This window comes from Sciurus carolinensis, assembly GCF_902686445.1.
Source record: "Sciurus carolinensis chromosome 19 unlocalized genomic scaffold, mSciCar1.2 SUPER_34, whole genome shotgun sequence".
NCBI lineage: Eukaryota > Metazoa > Chordata > Mammalia > Rodentia > Sciuridae > Sciurus > Sciurus carolinensis.
This window is the reverse complement of record NW_025920112.1, coordinates 2,662,370-2,678,893: the sequence shown is the minus strand read 5'-3', so window position 1 is coordinate 2,678,893 and position 16,524 is coordinate 2,662,370. Positions and strand designations below refer to the sequence as shown.

The following is a 16,524-nucleotide window of genomic DNA, read 5'->3' as shown; positions in this document are numbered from 1 at the left end:
CCAAATGCTTTTGATTTACATGATTTATAGGTTTTTAAATTGGGTAAACAAAATATGGCTTTCAAGTTACTAACACAATTTTGTTTCCAGTTGTTCAAAAAAAATGAAATGTTAATTTTATAATATGTCTAATATCCATTATTTTTAGATTTTTCTTCAACAGGGAAGAAATGACTGATACATGTTTCTGATATATTGGTTTTTAAAAAATAACTGTTAGATTTAACATATATGGGATTGATCATGGATGTGTTTGTTAGAGACATCTGATTGGTTTAGAGAGTTAAAATGCTGACTGTTTAATATAACATCAAGTACTCTTAACTCCTTAAATTCCACAGGGTAACAAACTTAAAACATTTTTGGTGTTTTCAAGAATTGGTAAATAAAAAAATGATTTAAATTTTCTTTATGTTATCACTGAAAACATGGTTACTAAAAGTGTTAACAGGTATTCTATACAAAGGGTCCAAAAGTTTCAACTTTATTTAAATAGAGTTCTGTAAGTACAAAGTATTTCATCAGATTAAAATGGAGTAATTTATCTAATTCAGAAATTTATAAGGGTTGTTTCAGAGTAGAAATTTTAAAAAAGAGGATCAACAGATTTAACATTAAAAGGTTTTAGATATAAAAATATATTTAGTAAAAAATGTTTCTAGGTAAAAATGTCTTTATGTGATAAAAAAAAAAGTTGTAATACATCTACGTAAATAGCAAGAGGGTCCAATTAAGACATTAAAAACATGTAAATTAAGGGTAAATTTTAAGAGATTTATGTGTATATATAACACAACAGTTAAAACTGTTCAAGATTTTTTCCTAATGTCAAATATTAATGTACTGATATAAAACAAAATTCAGTCTATATGCTGAAATGACAAATAATTCTTAAAACGTTAATTTATTCTTAACATTGTTAAATTTTATTCTCTAGAGCAACTAATCTTAAAAATTGGGTGTTTCTACAACTCTGATTAAACAACAACTGTTAGAGTGTTGTACTACATTACAAAGTCTAAATTTTCTTTAAAAGCTAAACATGGTTAATATAAAAACATCAATGTAATTATGATTTTATTACTCTTATTTATATATTAAATGTGTTTATATCTTACAAGTATACAAGTCTTTAAAGGTTTAAAAAGTCATTTTATCAACCTGGTGTTCTCCAATCTAAAGTTGTAATGATAATTTTAAAACTTATCAGAATTAAAAATTTTATTGGGGATTTATTTATATCATTTAGTGTTATATAACTGGACCTGGACCTTATGTTACCTTCTGGACTGGGATAAAAAAGTAAATGTATTTCTAAAAGTTAATGAGAGCCTGGTCTGTATAAAAGTTAATATAATGAAACAGGAAAACATTTTGCCACTTTACTACACAAAAGGAAAGTTAAAAGCTCTCTCAGCTTTCTTTGATTCATGTTTTAGGTGTAATATCATACTGTGTTAATTAACATTTATATAGACCTAGGAAACAATATATGTAAACTTTATAAAATGATATTTAAAAAAAGATAAAGATCAGCTTCAGAATTAGACTGCTTTACCTGAGATTTATTAAGAGCCCTGCCTTACCTGAGATAAGGCTCTGCCTCCTACCTTACTATGTGTTACAATGGCTCCAGAATAAGTCAGACTTCAGCTCATTTAAAGTTATATTCAAAAGATTGATTTTTTGTAATAAAATTACTGTGATGTCAAACAGGGGATATAATACATAGCTCAGCCAAAATTTAACAGAGATATTACACAACTAGATATGTTTTTACTATTGTTAATTCCATTTTGTATTTTCCTTGTAAACTCTGTAACTGTTGACTGATTAATGTTTTACAGAGGTACTGCTTCAAGAACAATCTAAATTAATTTGAGATAATAAGCCATCACCTATAGGACAGATAGTATAAGCCCCAATTAAATAAAAGTGGGTAAGTAGCTGTAAAGTCATAGATATTAAAGTTAAAACCCAGTACTCTTATTGTGTACTGATGAGATTGACTTGCTAGATGTTTAAGATCAAGACTTAAAGATTGAGATTAATATAAAGGGGCCAAGCAAATCAATATTTGGCTCTTGCCCTCAGAGTCAGCCTGAATCCAGGGAACAAGAGAACTTCTTTAAGGAGCCTTGCAACTCTGGGTCACACAATCTCCTGATCAGAGACTGATGAAAGCAGTAGAGGAAGAAAAGCCAATCAGTGCACCTGCTGCAGAGGACAGTCATTGGAAAAAGCAGATATGCCTGATGCTTCCAAGGGAAGGCACCTCATCAAGGAGACTCTACCTAGTGAATGGCACTAAAGGAGCGAAAAACTGCTCTCAAGTTCCCCACAAGTGAACCCTGTGAGAACTCAGTTGACTGTTAACAGCAGATAGGAAAAAGGTTAATTGAACCAGCTTCATCTTAAACACCTAGCAAAAACAATTAAAACTAAAGCACAGTCATTCCTGTACATTTTAAAAACTAAACAATACTTATTTTAATGTAACTTGAGATGCATGCACACCTGTGTTGGCCCTCCCAAAATAAGTAAAACTAAAGGTGACAAAATGATTCTAAGAACAAAATGCCTGATAATTATCAAAAGAAACTGCCAGAGTTTTAAGTTTTAGTCAGTTTAACACCTACAGATCTTTCTAACCTCTGATACAGGAAGAGTTAATCAATGTTTGCTTGTATGATTCTCTAACCCTAAGTAATTAAAATAAAGGGATATCTACTAAACAAAGAGATCAGGTCAATAAAAAGATATTTTACAAAAATCAGATGACAGTAAGTAACTTAACTAAATGTTGTGTTTACATTCCTGATAACTCTGACAGTGTTAAGATTTACAATTAAGGCCTTATCCTCTCCAGTCTTGTTAGACTTTGTTAGGCCTTTTTATGTAAACAACCTCTCAGCTCTTCAATCTCCTGGTAAGAGATTATTAATTTCTATCAGCATCATGATATTCATTGACATATTCCTTATGGTATTTATTTTGTACTCATGTTTTTTTGTTTCTTTCATAAAACAAGACTTTTACCCCTAGAAAGATCCGATTTCTAAAAAGAAACTTTTTACCACTTACCCCACCCTACCTCACCCCCTCTCAGCTGGAAGCAGCAAGAGTGGTCATGGTCCTTTTTCCTTACAGTACTAAGTCCCTAAAATTAGAGGGGTAATAGTAAAAATTTTGAAAGACAGTCAATATAGATAGGTAAATTGTGTTAAATCACAAAAATAAGGGCCAGTTTGAGTCCAGAAAGTTGGAGGCAAATGACTTCTGAGAGATTAAAATGTTAATGCTTTCAGAGATTTAAATGTTAATGCCTTCCTCCACCCTTACCAAGAACCTGCTCCTGTTCTAACCAATTGTTAAGTCTCTCCAACAGGTTCAACTTATGAGAGAACCAGTTTCAGGAGACCACTGATTTCCAACACCCATTTCAGTCAGAAGACTATGGCTACATCAAATTGTTCTAGAAATGACTAATACCCAGCTGAAATGGAAGGGACCTTACTCACAACATGAATTTGTCACATCTGAGTCAAGACAAGAGAAAAATGGACAGCTCTCAGAGACTCCAACCACCATCTAAAGATAAGACTGAAAAAATGTTAATCATGTTTTTTCTCTTACTTGGACTACATCAGGAATAGTTCCATGCTTGGCCCTTCAACCTTTTGAGATTACTAAATGGAATGATTCTGTGTTACTCTTCACATCTTTCCCCAGGTGTAAAGATGGGGAAGAAAAAGGGAACATATGGGGCTCATGCATTGATCTAAATGAATGACCACTGTCTCAGTTCCCCTCCTAGAGGAAATAAACATACCCAGCTACACAGCTATAGGGACCACCACACTTATTACAGGAAACCAAAATTTCAAAACCTTAAGTAGACAAATAGATCTAAACTTAATAAATTTTTAAAAAATTCTGTAAGCCACTGAAAAATTCCCTTGATTCATTTGCTAAGGTAGTTTTACAAAACAAACAAACAAACAAACAAAATAAAAAAACACCAGAGTTAAACTTGCTGTTTTTAAAATTAAAAAAAATTATGTATGGCCTTAGGGGAGACCTTTTGTTTCTATACGAAACACTCAGGTGTCATTCATAATACTTTATCTTTGATTTTTTAAAAAAGTCTCAAAAAAGTGAAAAAAAAAAAAAAAACTAAAAGTCTGAGAAAAATTGGTACCAAAATCTGTTCTCTTGGTTCCCCTGGTTAACTACTCTAATAACCACAATGGTGAGACCTCTAACCCTAGTTATGTTGGGACTTTTAATCAGGCCATACACGATAAACTGTTCAACTGAATATGTTAGAGATAGAATCCAGTCTGTTATGCTAATGGTGTTGCACACTCACTACAATCACCTACACACTACTAGTAAGTCAATGATTTGATTATGTACAAAAAAAAACAGTGGGGAATGTGATGGGCTGACAGATCTGGCTGCATGAGAATGTTATAGGCCAGACTCTAAGGAAAATGACTAAACAGACTCCATTTTGCTCCAAGAAACCATGTTATGTATGAAATAAGCTTCTCCCATGGGAACACCCTGCCAGTGTACCCATCAACAGTTACTTAGCATGTCATGTTTAGTAATACAAAATGACAATTTCTATGTAAAGAAAAATTGCTCTCTTTTGATTCCTGTGTGAACAGTGATATTGTGGATGTTAGTAACCATTCTTTAGTTTGTACCTAGGTAAGGGTCCTTTTGACCCACTTCCCCCTCTGTTGATGATCTCGTGATGTGAATTTTCAATTTCAAATCATAGCAACAGACACTTATGATTGATGTGATTTTTGGTATAAGAACCCCTATAACCCTATGGTTGGGGATGTTCTCCCAATAGCCATTTTTTGGAGCATCATGTGAGAAAGTCATTCATCTGGCTTAATAAAACTATCAAATTTGGAATCAGTGGTGATCGGTCTGTTCTTAAGTTGTGCCCCATAACAATGGGATGCACTTTCCAGAACAGAAATTCTAGGTGGGCAGAACTTCGTTCTCCTGAGGATCATCATCATGTTGACACAGATAAACTGGTTTTCATGACCATGGTGGCTCGTCCTCTCAGGTAGACATATGTGGATGATCACAGCATCATCCCCTTCATGCCGGAGAAAACCACATATCTGGTGAGACACATCCAACACAGGGGCCAGCGAGGAGCCAGGGTCCCATTCCAGCTGTCTGACTACTCCAGCCCAGCTTCAACAACAGAGGTGGTGTTGTCCCAGCTTCACCAACAAAGGTGGCCCACCCAGGATGTTCTACCTTTCACTTTGAAACTGGGTAAAGAGGGACCCACAGGACTCCTCTGGTGCTGGTCTGGCCAGGCATCCAAGATGGAAGGGAGGCACTGGGGGCCAGTAGGAGAGTCTCAGTCTCTCCTTCCAGTTCAAATCCCCCTACCAGGGAACACTGTATGTAGGCTGTTGGGCCTGTCCTCAACCCCCAAGCCCTTTGTGACTCTCCTGAGCGTGGGAAAGCTTGTCATCCAGTGGGGTTACCCCACACCTCTGTGGGTCTCCCCTTCCTACCCAGATTCTTCTAGAAGGCCAGAGCTTCACATTCATGTACTGAAGCAGTCAGGATAGAGATCTGGGGCAGACTTGGGACTAAGTTGCTCACCTTATTCCTTGTTCTGGGGCCCAGGTACAGATGAAATGTGGGGACAGGAGCTTAGTCAGGCCTGGGGTTGTCACTGTCCTGGAAATGCATCTTGCAGGGTCTGTGAAGAGCCCCAGATCACCTAGCCACCAAGGAAGCCTCCTAAACTGTCCCCAAAGACCTGGGTTTCTCCCTCACCTTTGCAGGCACACCCTCCAGAACTCAGTCTTCTCCTGGGAATAAGCTGTGGCATGGCTGTCATTTCGTCATGGCTTCTCACCTACTGCACTTGTGGCATCACACTCTTCTGTGGAGACACGATGCCACCTTTCAGGTCCAAAATCAGCTTGTGTTTTAAGTTGACTCTGGAATTGTTCATCTTGGTAATAGAGGGAAAGTATACTTCCATATTCAGGGGAGGTCATGAGGGCAGATCGCACCCCTTTCTGCAGACACTACAGGCTTTTGTGTCAATTGGGCTATGTTCTGGGTTCCTACATTAGCAGATGCAAAACAGACTCAGAATAACTCAATTCTAAAATGATTGATCTCAAACTAGGGACTTTCATTTAATCAATAAAATATTTTGCTTTATGCCAGGCATGGTGGAATACCGTTGCAACCTCAGCAACTTGAGAGACTGAGGCAAAAGGATCTCAAGTTCAAAGCCAGTCTCAACAAAAACGAGGTGATAAGAAACTCAGTGATACCCTATCTCCAAATAAAACACAAAATAAAGCTGGAGATGGGGCTCAGTTTGAAGGCCCCTGAGGTGAACCCCTGGTAGATCCACCCCAAAAAGACCACTATTCTTGTTGATTGGCAGAATCACAGACTCTTGGACAGAAGTCCCTGTGCTTCTCTTTTGCCAGCAGAGCAATAAAACTTATTTTTCCTTTTTCTCAAAGCTCTATTCTCATTATTGGATTGAGATTAAAATGGAGGTTGGAGCTTTCAGTAACACCATGTCCTCGTGTTTCCAACACTCACAGCTGCTATCTGTGAATACATTTCTTGTTTTGAAATATTTTATCTGATGTTAATAGAGTTACTCTAGTACAGTTTACTCATGCAGTTTGCATGGTATATGTTTTATATCCTTTGATTTTTAATCTCTTTATACATTCACATTCAAACAGTGACTCCGGTAGGTAGCATAAAATTGACCTTGTTTTCATTCTGTTTGATCCCTAACTTCAGATAGAATTGTTCAGTCAGTTCACATTTAATGTCACTGTTGATGTAATGAGATTTATCTCTGATTTTTACATTTTTATCTTTTCCCATGTGTGTTTTATTCCTCTATCCCCCTTCACTGTGCATGTTTATGTTTTACTGGGGCTGAGCCCAGGCATGCTCCAAAACTAAACACTCCCCAGGGTCATTTAATATTTTATTTTGATAGTGGGTGAGGCTAAGTTGCTGTGCCTACCTTAGAATTCTAATCACCCTGGCATGACTTGCACCACCATACCAGGCTACTGCTCTATTTCTGTTTCATTGTTTGTGTTTTGCTTGCTGAGGAAGAAATTCTTCAGTGAATTTTACAGTTTTTATGTACCAACCTAGTTATGAGTTACCACATGTGAGAAACATGCTCACTTATCCAATCACAAAGAATGAATTTGTTAAAGAGCTGGGACTTCCAAGAAACTGAGGCAGAGGAAAGACCCCCTTTAAAGTTCAACTCTTGCATTCAAATCAGATATATTTTAGACATGTCCCCAAGTAGTAGGCATGAACTTATTGAAGGGATAGGAGAAGGGGAAGGGATACTCTCCAGGGAGAGAGTGTGTCCTCTCAGAGAGAAGGGCAGTGTCTGTTTCTGTACTCCAGTTTTATTGAGTTCCCAGAGAAATTTCTAGAGTCTTGCCCAAATCTATCTCTTCATCTCTGAGTGAGCACCAGGTAATAATGGACTCTATGTTGTCACAATCAATGTACCTTCATGTCACTTTGGCCAATGTTGAGTGGTTCTAATTGGATTCTTAACCAAAGAATTATCCTGATATTCCAAAAGGTGTTCAGTGAAAACAGTCACAATATCCCCAGGGGTTAGTCTCATCCTGGTCAAAGGTCCCTTCCCTGATGGAAGACAGCATCATGTGATTCAAGCAAGTAAATGTCCATCCTGAAAAATGGAAACAGTCCTGGATCGAGCCAAGAGGCCCTCCATGTTGTTTAGGAAACATGCCTCACTAGATATCATGGTGTTTCCGAAACACAGGTGGAAGTCACTGGGATTCACCTACTTTTCCTTCCTGGCCTTCATACTTCAGTGATCATGCATTTGTTTAATCATTTTTTATGAACTTTGTATTTTACTTATTCTATTTAGTTGCACATGACAGAAGGCATTTATACATTTTAATAAATCATACATGATTTGTGTGTAATCTCTCACTTTCCTGATCATACATATTGTAGGTCACAGGGGTCAGGCAGTCATATATGTTCATGAGGTCATAATGTGTGTTTCACTCTACTGCCATTTTTACAAAATGATTGGTTAAATATGAACACTCACATGAGACCCGACAACCTCTCTGCCAGCACTGACTTCCTCCTCCTGGGGCTTTTCTCCACTTCCCACTCCAGCCTGGTCTCCTTCTCCTTCCTGGTTGGTATTTTCATCGTGACTCTGATGGAAAACGAGCTCATGATCCTGCTCTTCTGCAGGGAACCATGCCTGCACACCCCCATGTACTTCCTGCTCAGTCACCTCTCCTTCATGGACATAATGCACATTTCCAAAATCGTTCCCAAGGTGATCACTGACTTCCTGTCAGGCCACAGAGCGATTTCCTTCACAGGCTGTGGGACCCAGCTGTTTCTGTGCCTCATGATGCTGGGCGGTGAGTGCCTTCTCCTGGCTGCCATGTCATGTGAACGGTATGTGGACATCTGCCACCCCCTGTACTACCCAGTGCTCATAAGTGAGAGGGTCAGTTTGCACCTGGTTGTGGGGTGCTGGCTGGTCAGACACACAAGGCCACAATCCACACAGGGTTCCTAATGCGCCTCCCCTACTGTAGCTCTAGGGTGATCGATCACTATTTCTGTGAACTTCCTGCCTTGTTGAAGTTGTCCTGTACAGACACCTCACACTATGAAGGAGGGGTTGATGTGAGTGCCGTTATTTTCCTGCTGATACCTCTCTCCATGATCTGTGCATCTTATGTGCAGATTCTTCTCACCTTCCTCCAAATGAAGTCATTGAAGGCATGGAAGAAGGCCTTTCCCACCTGCTCCTTCCACATGGTCCTGGTCCCAATGTAGTATGGGTCCTTCATTTTCACCTACATGAGACCCCAGACATACCACACCCCAGGCCAGGACAAGTTCCTGGCCATATTCTACACCATCATCATGCCCACCCTCAACCCTGTCATCTACAGCTTCTGGAACAAAGACGTCCTGATGGCCATGAAGAACCTGCTCAGAGGTAGCTTCCTATATAAAAAGTGAAATAGACCTGAAGATTGTGTTCTTTCAATCATGAGCCCAAGTGCTGTGTCTTCATGTTTGTTCTTAGGTTGAACTCAAAGTTTTATTACTTGAACACTCAGTTGAACTAACATACACACGTTGCTAGTAAAGCAGGCAAAAGTTGTGTCTCATTACACTTAGTGATTGTTTCCAAGAGCTCTAGAAAGACTGCATTCCTATGAGCAACTACATGGTCCAAGGTTCTTCTATTGCTCCCAATGATGAGCCTCCATGGTCCTCCCTGTGTGACTCCGAGTGCCTACGGCATGACTTTCTCCTTCTGTGTTGATTGATACTTAGACTCACTTATTGGGATGTGCCTTGTCAAGAAATAACAACAGGCAAACCTCACTGAGGGTATTCAAGGTTGTCACCAAAGCCGAAGAATAAGATGTAAATGGAACGTCACTCACAGATGCATGGACGGTGGATTCTGCAGTGATGTCCTCCACTATGCTGCTTACTGCCACCTGGTGACATCCGAGGGAGTGGGCTCCCTGTGTGTCCCTGCAGTATCAGTCCCATCCATGGAGGCCTGAGTGTCCAACCCACACTTGGGTGCACCCATGTTCTGATGAGTAGGGAGCAAGTCAGTATGGACTGGGGATTTGTTAGGTACAGCCCTCACTGCATAAACCATGGGAAACTGAGCCTTGACCTATGTCTTGTAATTGGGATGTGAATGGCTCCATCTTCCTAGGCACAGGAAGGATGTAAAGTCTTCCTTACATTCTGTCTTGCTGTTAGGAAACAGGATGAACCCACTATTACGTATAACTGTGGAACACTATTTAAAAGAATGTCATCCTCAACTCCTCTGACATCTCACAGCCAGTCCTGCTGGCTGGGTCCTTAGAGCAGACTCCAGACCTGCCCATGTCAACACTCCTTAGACCCCTGGCTTGTGACCTCCATCCCTCACCTGGGCACAGAATGGCCACTGCCTGCTGTGGTGATGTCTGTCTTTCCTCTTTGAGTCTCTGTCACACACTAGGTGTCCTTGTCAAGGATCAGTTAAGTGATAGCTCTCTCTGTTGAAGTTTCCAGTAGCTCTTAGTGAGCCCAAGTCCTCTAGACCAGCACCATGACTGCTGGATACATTTCTCAGTGTGCCTGGTCTGTCCCGGGGCTTCTACTGGATTATCCCCTCACTCTCGCCAGACCTCAAGCCATTTTGTCCACTGATCATGTCCTTCCCATACAGTACACTTCTGAGCATCTTGCTCTCCCTCTAATTTGGATGTCTGTTTCAATTTCACTCAGAGAAGTCTTTGGTGATGGGTCATTTTAATATAGCACAGTGGTGGCACTGTCTGTGGATTTGCTCTCCTGCTTCTCCTCCTGAACACCATCCTCACTCATCTCACTCAGGGACCTTTGTGGAAGATATCAAGTGAAAGATCAATATTCAGATTTTCCTTGGATTCGGTATCTCATGTGCTCAACCCTCTCCCTTCTAAGATTCAACAGGCAGCAGAGTAATCAGATACCCTGATAATGACCACATTACACACCCACCTAGCTTCTCAGAGTTACTTGAGCCTTTGCTGTTCATTTCCTCCACTGTGACTTGGAAATTGTTTTTAATCTCTCTTCATTGTAACTTTTAGTGCAGCAAAAGAAAGTTAGGACTTCTCATTAGTATGAATGACCTCATAGGCCATTTTTTTAAAAGAAGAATAAGCCAATGTACTTAATGATTCAATTTCATAAAAACGATGCTGTATACAGGTTTGTTGTTGAATGACCAGATATTAGCTGTTTATTTTACAAAAGTAACAGTGTGATGATGGATATCAATCTGCTGTACTCCTTGAGCCACTTTGATGTCTATACACTTCCCGTGTATCATGCTATAAATCTCAAATACAGACAATAATAGTTATTGTGTAAAACACAAAGAAGGATCATTCTTTGCTCATCCATCAGGGACATGGCTGATTCTGGCAGGTGGAATCTGTTCTGATGATTCATGATCAGCAGTATCCTGGAGATGCTCTCTCTCTCTCTCTCTCTCTCTCTGAATCCCCTGGGGCAGGTCCCTGTGAAGCTTGCAGAGTGTTGCAGGAGCATACCACAACACCCATGTGAGTAAACCCAGGATAAAGGGAGGACAGAGGCTGTGTATTCCCAGACATCACCACTCCTGTGTTGAGATCATCCAATGTGCAGCCAATCCCACACAATCAGCTTCGGGGTGCAGAATGGAAGTGTCCCACAGGGGTGATGCTGCACCCACCCAGGTTCTCTTGAAAAAACAGAGAAGTGAAGAAGGCATACCTTAGTGTCACCACAACCATCCCAGGACAGAATAGGTGAGAGACAGTAACTCTCAGAGACATTAAAGTTGGAGGAATGTATAGCAGATGATGTTCTGTGCAGGAAGGGGCAGCAGTGAGAACTAGTGTCAGGTGTGCTGATTTCTGGCTTGATCTGCACCTGGTGGAAATATCCACATTTTGGAAGACTCACTTGGGCTGCTGCATGTCCGACCTAGGGAGATGTGTCGCTGTGAGACCTGGTCCCAAGATTCCCACCGAGTGCAGTTACAGCCCTAGCAGATGACAGATGGTCACCATGAAGTGAACTGAAGACACAGAAGCAGTGCTCCAGAAATTCACAGGGGCAAGTGGGACTTTGGGTTGACTTCAGGTGAGGAGCATGTCCTGTCCCTCACCACCTGCCCTACACACAGGGAAGCAGAGTCAACTTTCTGACCCAGGTGCTCATGCTTCTCCTCCAGAGTTCAGGACCACTGTGATCCGGCTGGGAATAGAAAATACAATCCTGCTCTACGTGGTTTTCCTCAGTTACAGTCTCTCACATCTTGGATCACTCTTCAAAGTTCTGTATAATGCAGACAGAAACAAGGGTAACAGGGTAGTGGCATTAACAAGGACACAATAGTGTATATACAGCCATGGTGAGCTTGGCCACTGAGCAGCTCCTGGGCCAGGCTGTGCTCTTTACAGAATGACATGCTATTTAAGATGCTTCCTTCAACCCCATACCCTGCACTCTGACTCACTGCATATACTAGGAATTTAGGACAGATGTCATTTCATATGTGATTTGTACAAAAAAGATCCCAAATGATCTCTTCTGAAACTATATCTGATTTAGTTTCCTTCTTCATCGCTTTTCACAGGAAAAAATGCTTGTCCATTATATTTTTACATGATTACTTACATCAAGGGCATGCTCGTACCTGCAGGATGTGGAGGAGAGGTCTCTACTTAGCCTTGCTTCACCTCCCTTAACACAACCAGGATCACATCCCGTCCACAATTACATCAATTCAGGCTTTGACTTGTGTCTCTCCCATGAAAGATCAGTGAAAGTCAATGAGTTATGAAAACAACCAGCTATTTTTAACCAGCTGGTCACTACCCTGGTAAGTCCCCCTTCTGAATGTTCTGATATATGTTATAAAGTATGACAACTGTGTCTAAGAATAATTTGTCATTTTAAATAGTAATAAAAAATCCAAGAGTTCAAGTCAGAATTAATATTCACAAGGTTTCCTTATCAAAGACACTTGTCAAACTGCAATTTGTCATGAAGAATTGATAGTGTTACTTCTGTCTTCTGCTTGTCCTATGGTAAAAAGTATGTCAATAAATAATGTGGGAGTAACATCATGATTGCTGAACAGATGAATGGAGAGCAATACTGATGTTAATCAACACTTGGCCTCTGGTTAAACCAAACTTTAAATAAATAAATTGCATGATTAATTGGTATAATGAGAACATAGGCAGAGTAAGGAAGAATATTTTAAAGATTAAATATGTATAGTTTAATGTAATGTACGAGTAGACTACCTCATATATCATGATAGAGACAAAATGATATAAACTTTGCAGTGCCATTGGATACAAGACAATTGGATTTTATTCCCTTGGGAGGAAATGTTTGATAGGACTTTATTTACAGTTACAAAATTATTTGTAAACAGGGGTGAATTCAATCGAACATTTTCACAGTAGCCAGGTAGTAACCCTGATTTACAAATGGAAATAAATACACTAAATCCAAAAAAAGTTCCAACAATATGATTAAGCAATTTGTTCACATGTATAAAGTAGTTGGACTCACTAACTTAATGAAATGAGCATGTCAACATTTAACCTCTGAATAAGAATTTAATATTATCATTTTATATAAAATCTCTAAATTATGATTCAATTTTTATGAGCAACAAAACAAGCAAACATAGAATATCTTCTTAAAGGTGCATCCCTCATTTGCCAGAGCAAAGCTTTCATTTTTTTTATTTCAGGTATAAGTGATATTTCAAATTATAAGCACAGACAAAACTTGAGTGTGCTGCTCTGTTTCTAATTTCTATTGAACATCTTAGAAATGGTGCATTTTATTTTGGGCAAGTATTATCTAGGTGAAAAAGCATGAGGAACATGGAGCCATTTGCCCCATTGGTCGCATTCAAGTGAGTAGCTGCACTGATGGTGGACCACTGAGCCCGGGCATCATGGCCCACAAACACCCTGCAGCAGGTCGGGGTTCTAGAGGGGGAGGCCACGGTGGACAATACACACAGCGCTGACCACTGCTTAGCATGCGGAGAAAAAAGACGTCTGCATGAGGAAGTGAAGGGCGTCAGGTAAGAGGGCCAGCAGAGGTGGGGTTCAAAGGGAGGTGACGTTTCCAGAATGGACTGCAGGGTGGGACTTCCTGAGAAGGGGTCCTGAGAGCAGACCAGACACAAAGAAAGTTAGGGAATTGATAACACTTTGGGTCTCAACATGGTCAAGGGTCCCTTCACTGATGAAAGACAGCATCATGTGATTCATGCAAGTCAATCACCATCCTGAAAAATGGGCCCTGTCCAAGAACCAGCAGAGAGGCCTTCCATGTTGGTTAGGAAACATGCCTCACTAGCTCTCATGGTGTTTCTGAAACACAGGTGGAAGTCACTGGGATTCAGCTACTTTTCCTTCCTGGACTTCATACTTCAGTGATCATGCATTTGTTTAATCATTTTTTTGAATTTTGTATTTTATTTGTTCTATTTAGTTGCACATGACAGAAGGCATATATATATTTTCATAAATCATACATGAATAGAGTATGATCCCTCATTTTTCTGATCATATATTGCAGGACACAGGAGTCAGGCAGTCATGTATGTTCATGAGGTCATAATGTGTGTTTTACTCTACTGCCATTTTTACAAAATGTTTGATTAAATATGAACCCTCAGCATGAGACCCGACAACCTCACTGCCAGCACTGACTTCATCCTCCTGGGGCTCTTCTCCACTTCCCACTCCAGCCTGGTCTCCTTCTCCTTCCTGGTTGGCGTTTTCATCATGGCCCTGATGGAAAACACGCTTATGATCCTGCTCATCCACAGGGACCCATGCCTGCACACCCCCATGTACTTCCTGCTCAGCCACCTCTCCTTCATGGACATAATGCACATTTCCAACATCGTTCCCAAGGTGATCGCTGACTTCCTGTCAGGCAGCAGAGCGATTTCCTTCACAGGCTGTGGGACCCAGTTGTTTCTGTCCCTCATGATGCTGGGCAGTGAGTGCCTTCTCCTGGCTGCCATGTCCTGTGACCGCTATGTGGCCATCTGCCACCCCCTGCGCTACCCGGTACTCATGAGTGAGCGGGTCAGTATGCTCCTGGCTGCGGGGTGCTGGCTTGTCGGGACCCTCAATGCCTCGGTACACACAGGGCTCTTAATGCGCCTCCCCTACTGTAGCTCTAGGGTGATCGATCACTATTTCTGTGAACTTCCTGCCTTGATGAAGTTGTCCTGTACAGACACCTCACGCTATGAACGAGGGGTTGATGTGAGTGCCGTTATTTTCCTGCTGATACCTCTCTCCATGATCTGTGCATCTTATGTGCAGATTCTTCTCACCGTCCTGCAGATGAAGTCATTGGAGGCACGGAAGAAGGCCTTTTCCACTTGCTCCTTCCACATGGTCGTGGTCATAATGTACTATGGGCCCTTCATTTTCACCTACACGAGACCCGAGTCATACCACACCCCAGGCCAGGACAAGTTCCTGGCCATATTCTACACCATCATCACACCCACCCTCAACCCTGTCATCTACAGTTTCCGGAACAAAGACGTCCTGAGGGCCATGAAGAGCCTGCTCAGAGGTAGCTTCCCATATAAAAAATGAACAGGAAATGTGACTGAAGATTGTGTTCTTTCAATCATGAGCCCAAGTGCTGTGTCTTCATGTTTGTTCTTAGGTTAAACTCAACATTTCATTACTTGAACCCTCAGTTGAACTATTATAAACATGTTGCATGTGTAAAGCAGGCGAAAGTTGTGTCTCATTATGCTTAGTGATTGTTTCCAGGAGTTGTAAAAAGACTGCATTCCTATCAGCAACTATGAGGTCCTAGGTTCTTCTAGTGCTCCCTATAACTAGCTTCCCTGGTCCTCCCAGTGTGACTCCCTATACCAACTGCATGACTTTCTCCTTCTGTACCACTGGGCACTTAGACTCACTTATTGGGGTGTGCCTTGTCGAGAAATAACAACAGGCAAACCTCACTGAGGGTATTCAAAGCTGTCACAGAAGCCGAATTATAAGATGGAAAGGGAAGGTCACTCAGTGCTGCATGGATGATGGATTCTGCAGTGATGTCCTCCACCATGACACTTACTCCCTCCTGGTTACTTCTGACAGAGTGGGCTGCCTGTGTGCCCCTGCACTATCAGTCCCATCGGTGGAGGACTGTGTCCAACCCACACTTGGGTGCACCCATATCCTGACAAGTAAGGAATGAGTCAGTGTGGACTGGGGATTTGTTAGGTACAACCCTCACAGCATAACCCATGGGAAACTGAGCCTTGACCTATGTCTCTTAATTGGGATGTGAATGGTACCAGCTTCCTAGGCACAGGAATGATGAAAAGTCTTCCTCATATTCTGTCTTGCTGTTAGGAAACAGGATGAACCCACTATTACGTATAACTGTGGAAAACTATTTAAAAGAATGTCATCCTCAACTCCTCTGACATCTCACAGCCAGTCCTGCTGGCTGGGTCCTTAGAGCAGACTCCAGACCTGCCCCTGTCAACACTCTGTAGACCCCTGGCTTGTGACCTCCATCCCTTACCTAGGCACAGTATGGCCACTGCCTGCTGTGGTGGTGTCTGTCTTTCCTCTTTGAGTCTCTGTCACACACTAGGTGTCCTTGTCAAGGATCAGTCACATGACAGCTCTCCCTGTTGAAGTTTCCAGTGTCTCTTAGTGAGCCCAAGTCCTCTAGACCAGCTCCATGACCGCTGGATACATTTTTCAGTGTGCCTGCTCTGCTGGGCCTTCACTGGACTATCCCTGTGCTCCCTCCAGGCCTTAAGAAATTTCATCCACTAATCCTGTTCTTCCCATACAGTACCCTTCT

General features: G+C 41.2%; 1 protein-coding gene and 1 pseudogene across 1 annotated transcript; both read left to right on the top strand.

Annotated features, from left to right (window-relative positions):
* Positions 1-8,158: 8,158 nt before the first annotated feature.
* On the top strand, positions 8,159-9,099 carry LOC124973390 (olfactory receptor 2AJ1-like; annotated as a pseudogene).
* Positions 9,100-14,345: 5,246 nt separating this feature from the next.
* LOC124973392 (olfactory receptor 2AJ1-like) lies at positions 14,346-15,287 on the top strand. The gene has a single exon (XM_047537337.1). It carries the CDS (start codon positions 14,346-14,348, stop codon positions 15,285-15,287), a length of 942 nt encoding a protein of 313 aa, XP_047393293.1.
* Positions 15,288-16,524: the final 1,237 nt, after the last annotated feature.

Bases quoted from the DNA above. Each gene is read 5' to 3' on its own strand.
- LOC124973392 (XM_047537337.1), top strand. From the start codon at position 14,346: ATGAGACCCGACAACCTCACTGCCAGCACTGACTTCATCCTCCTGGGG.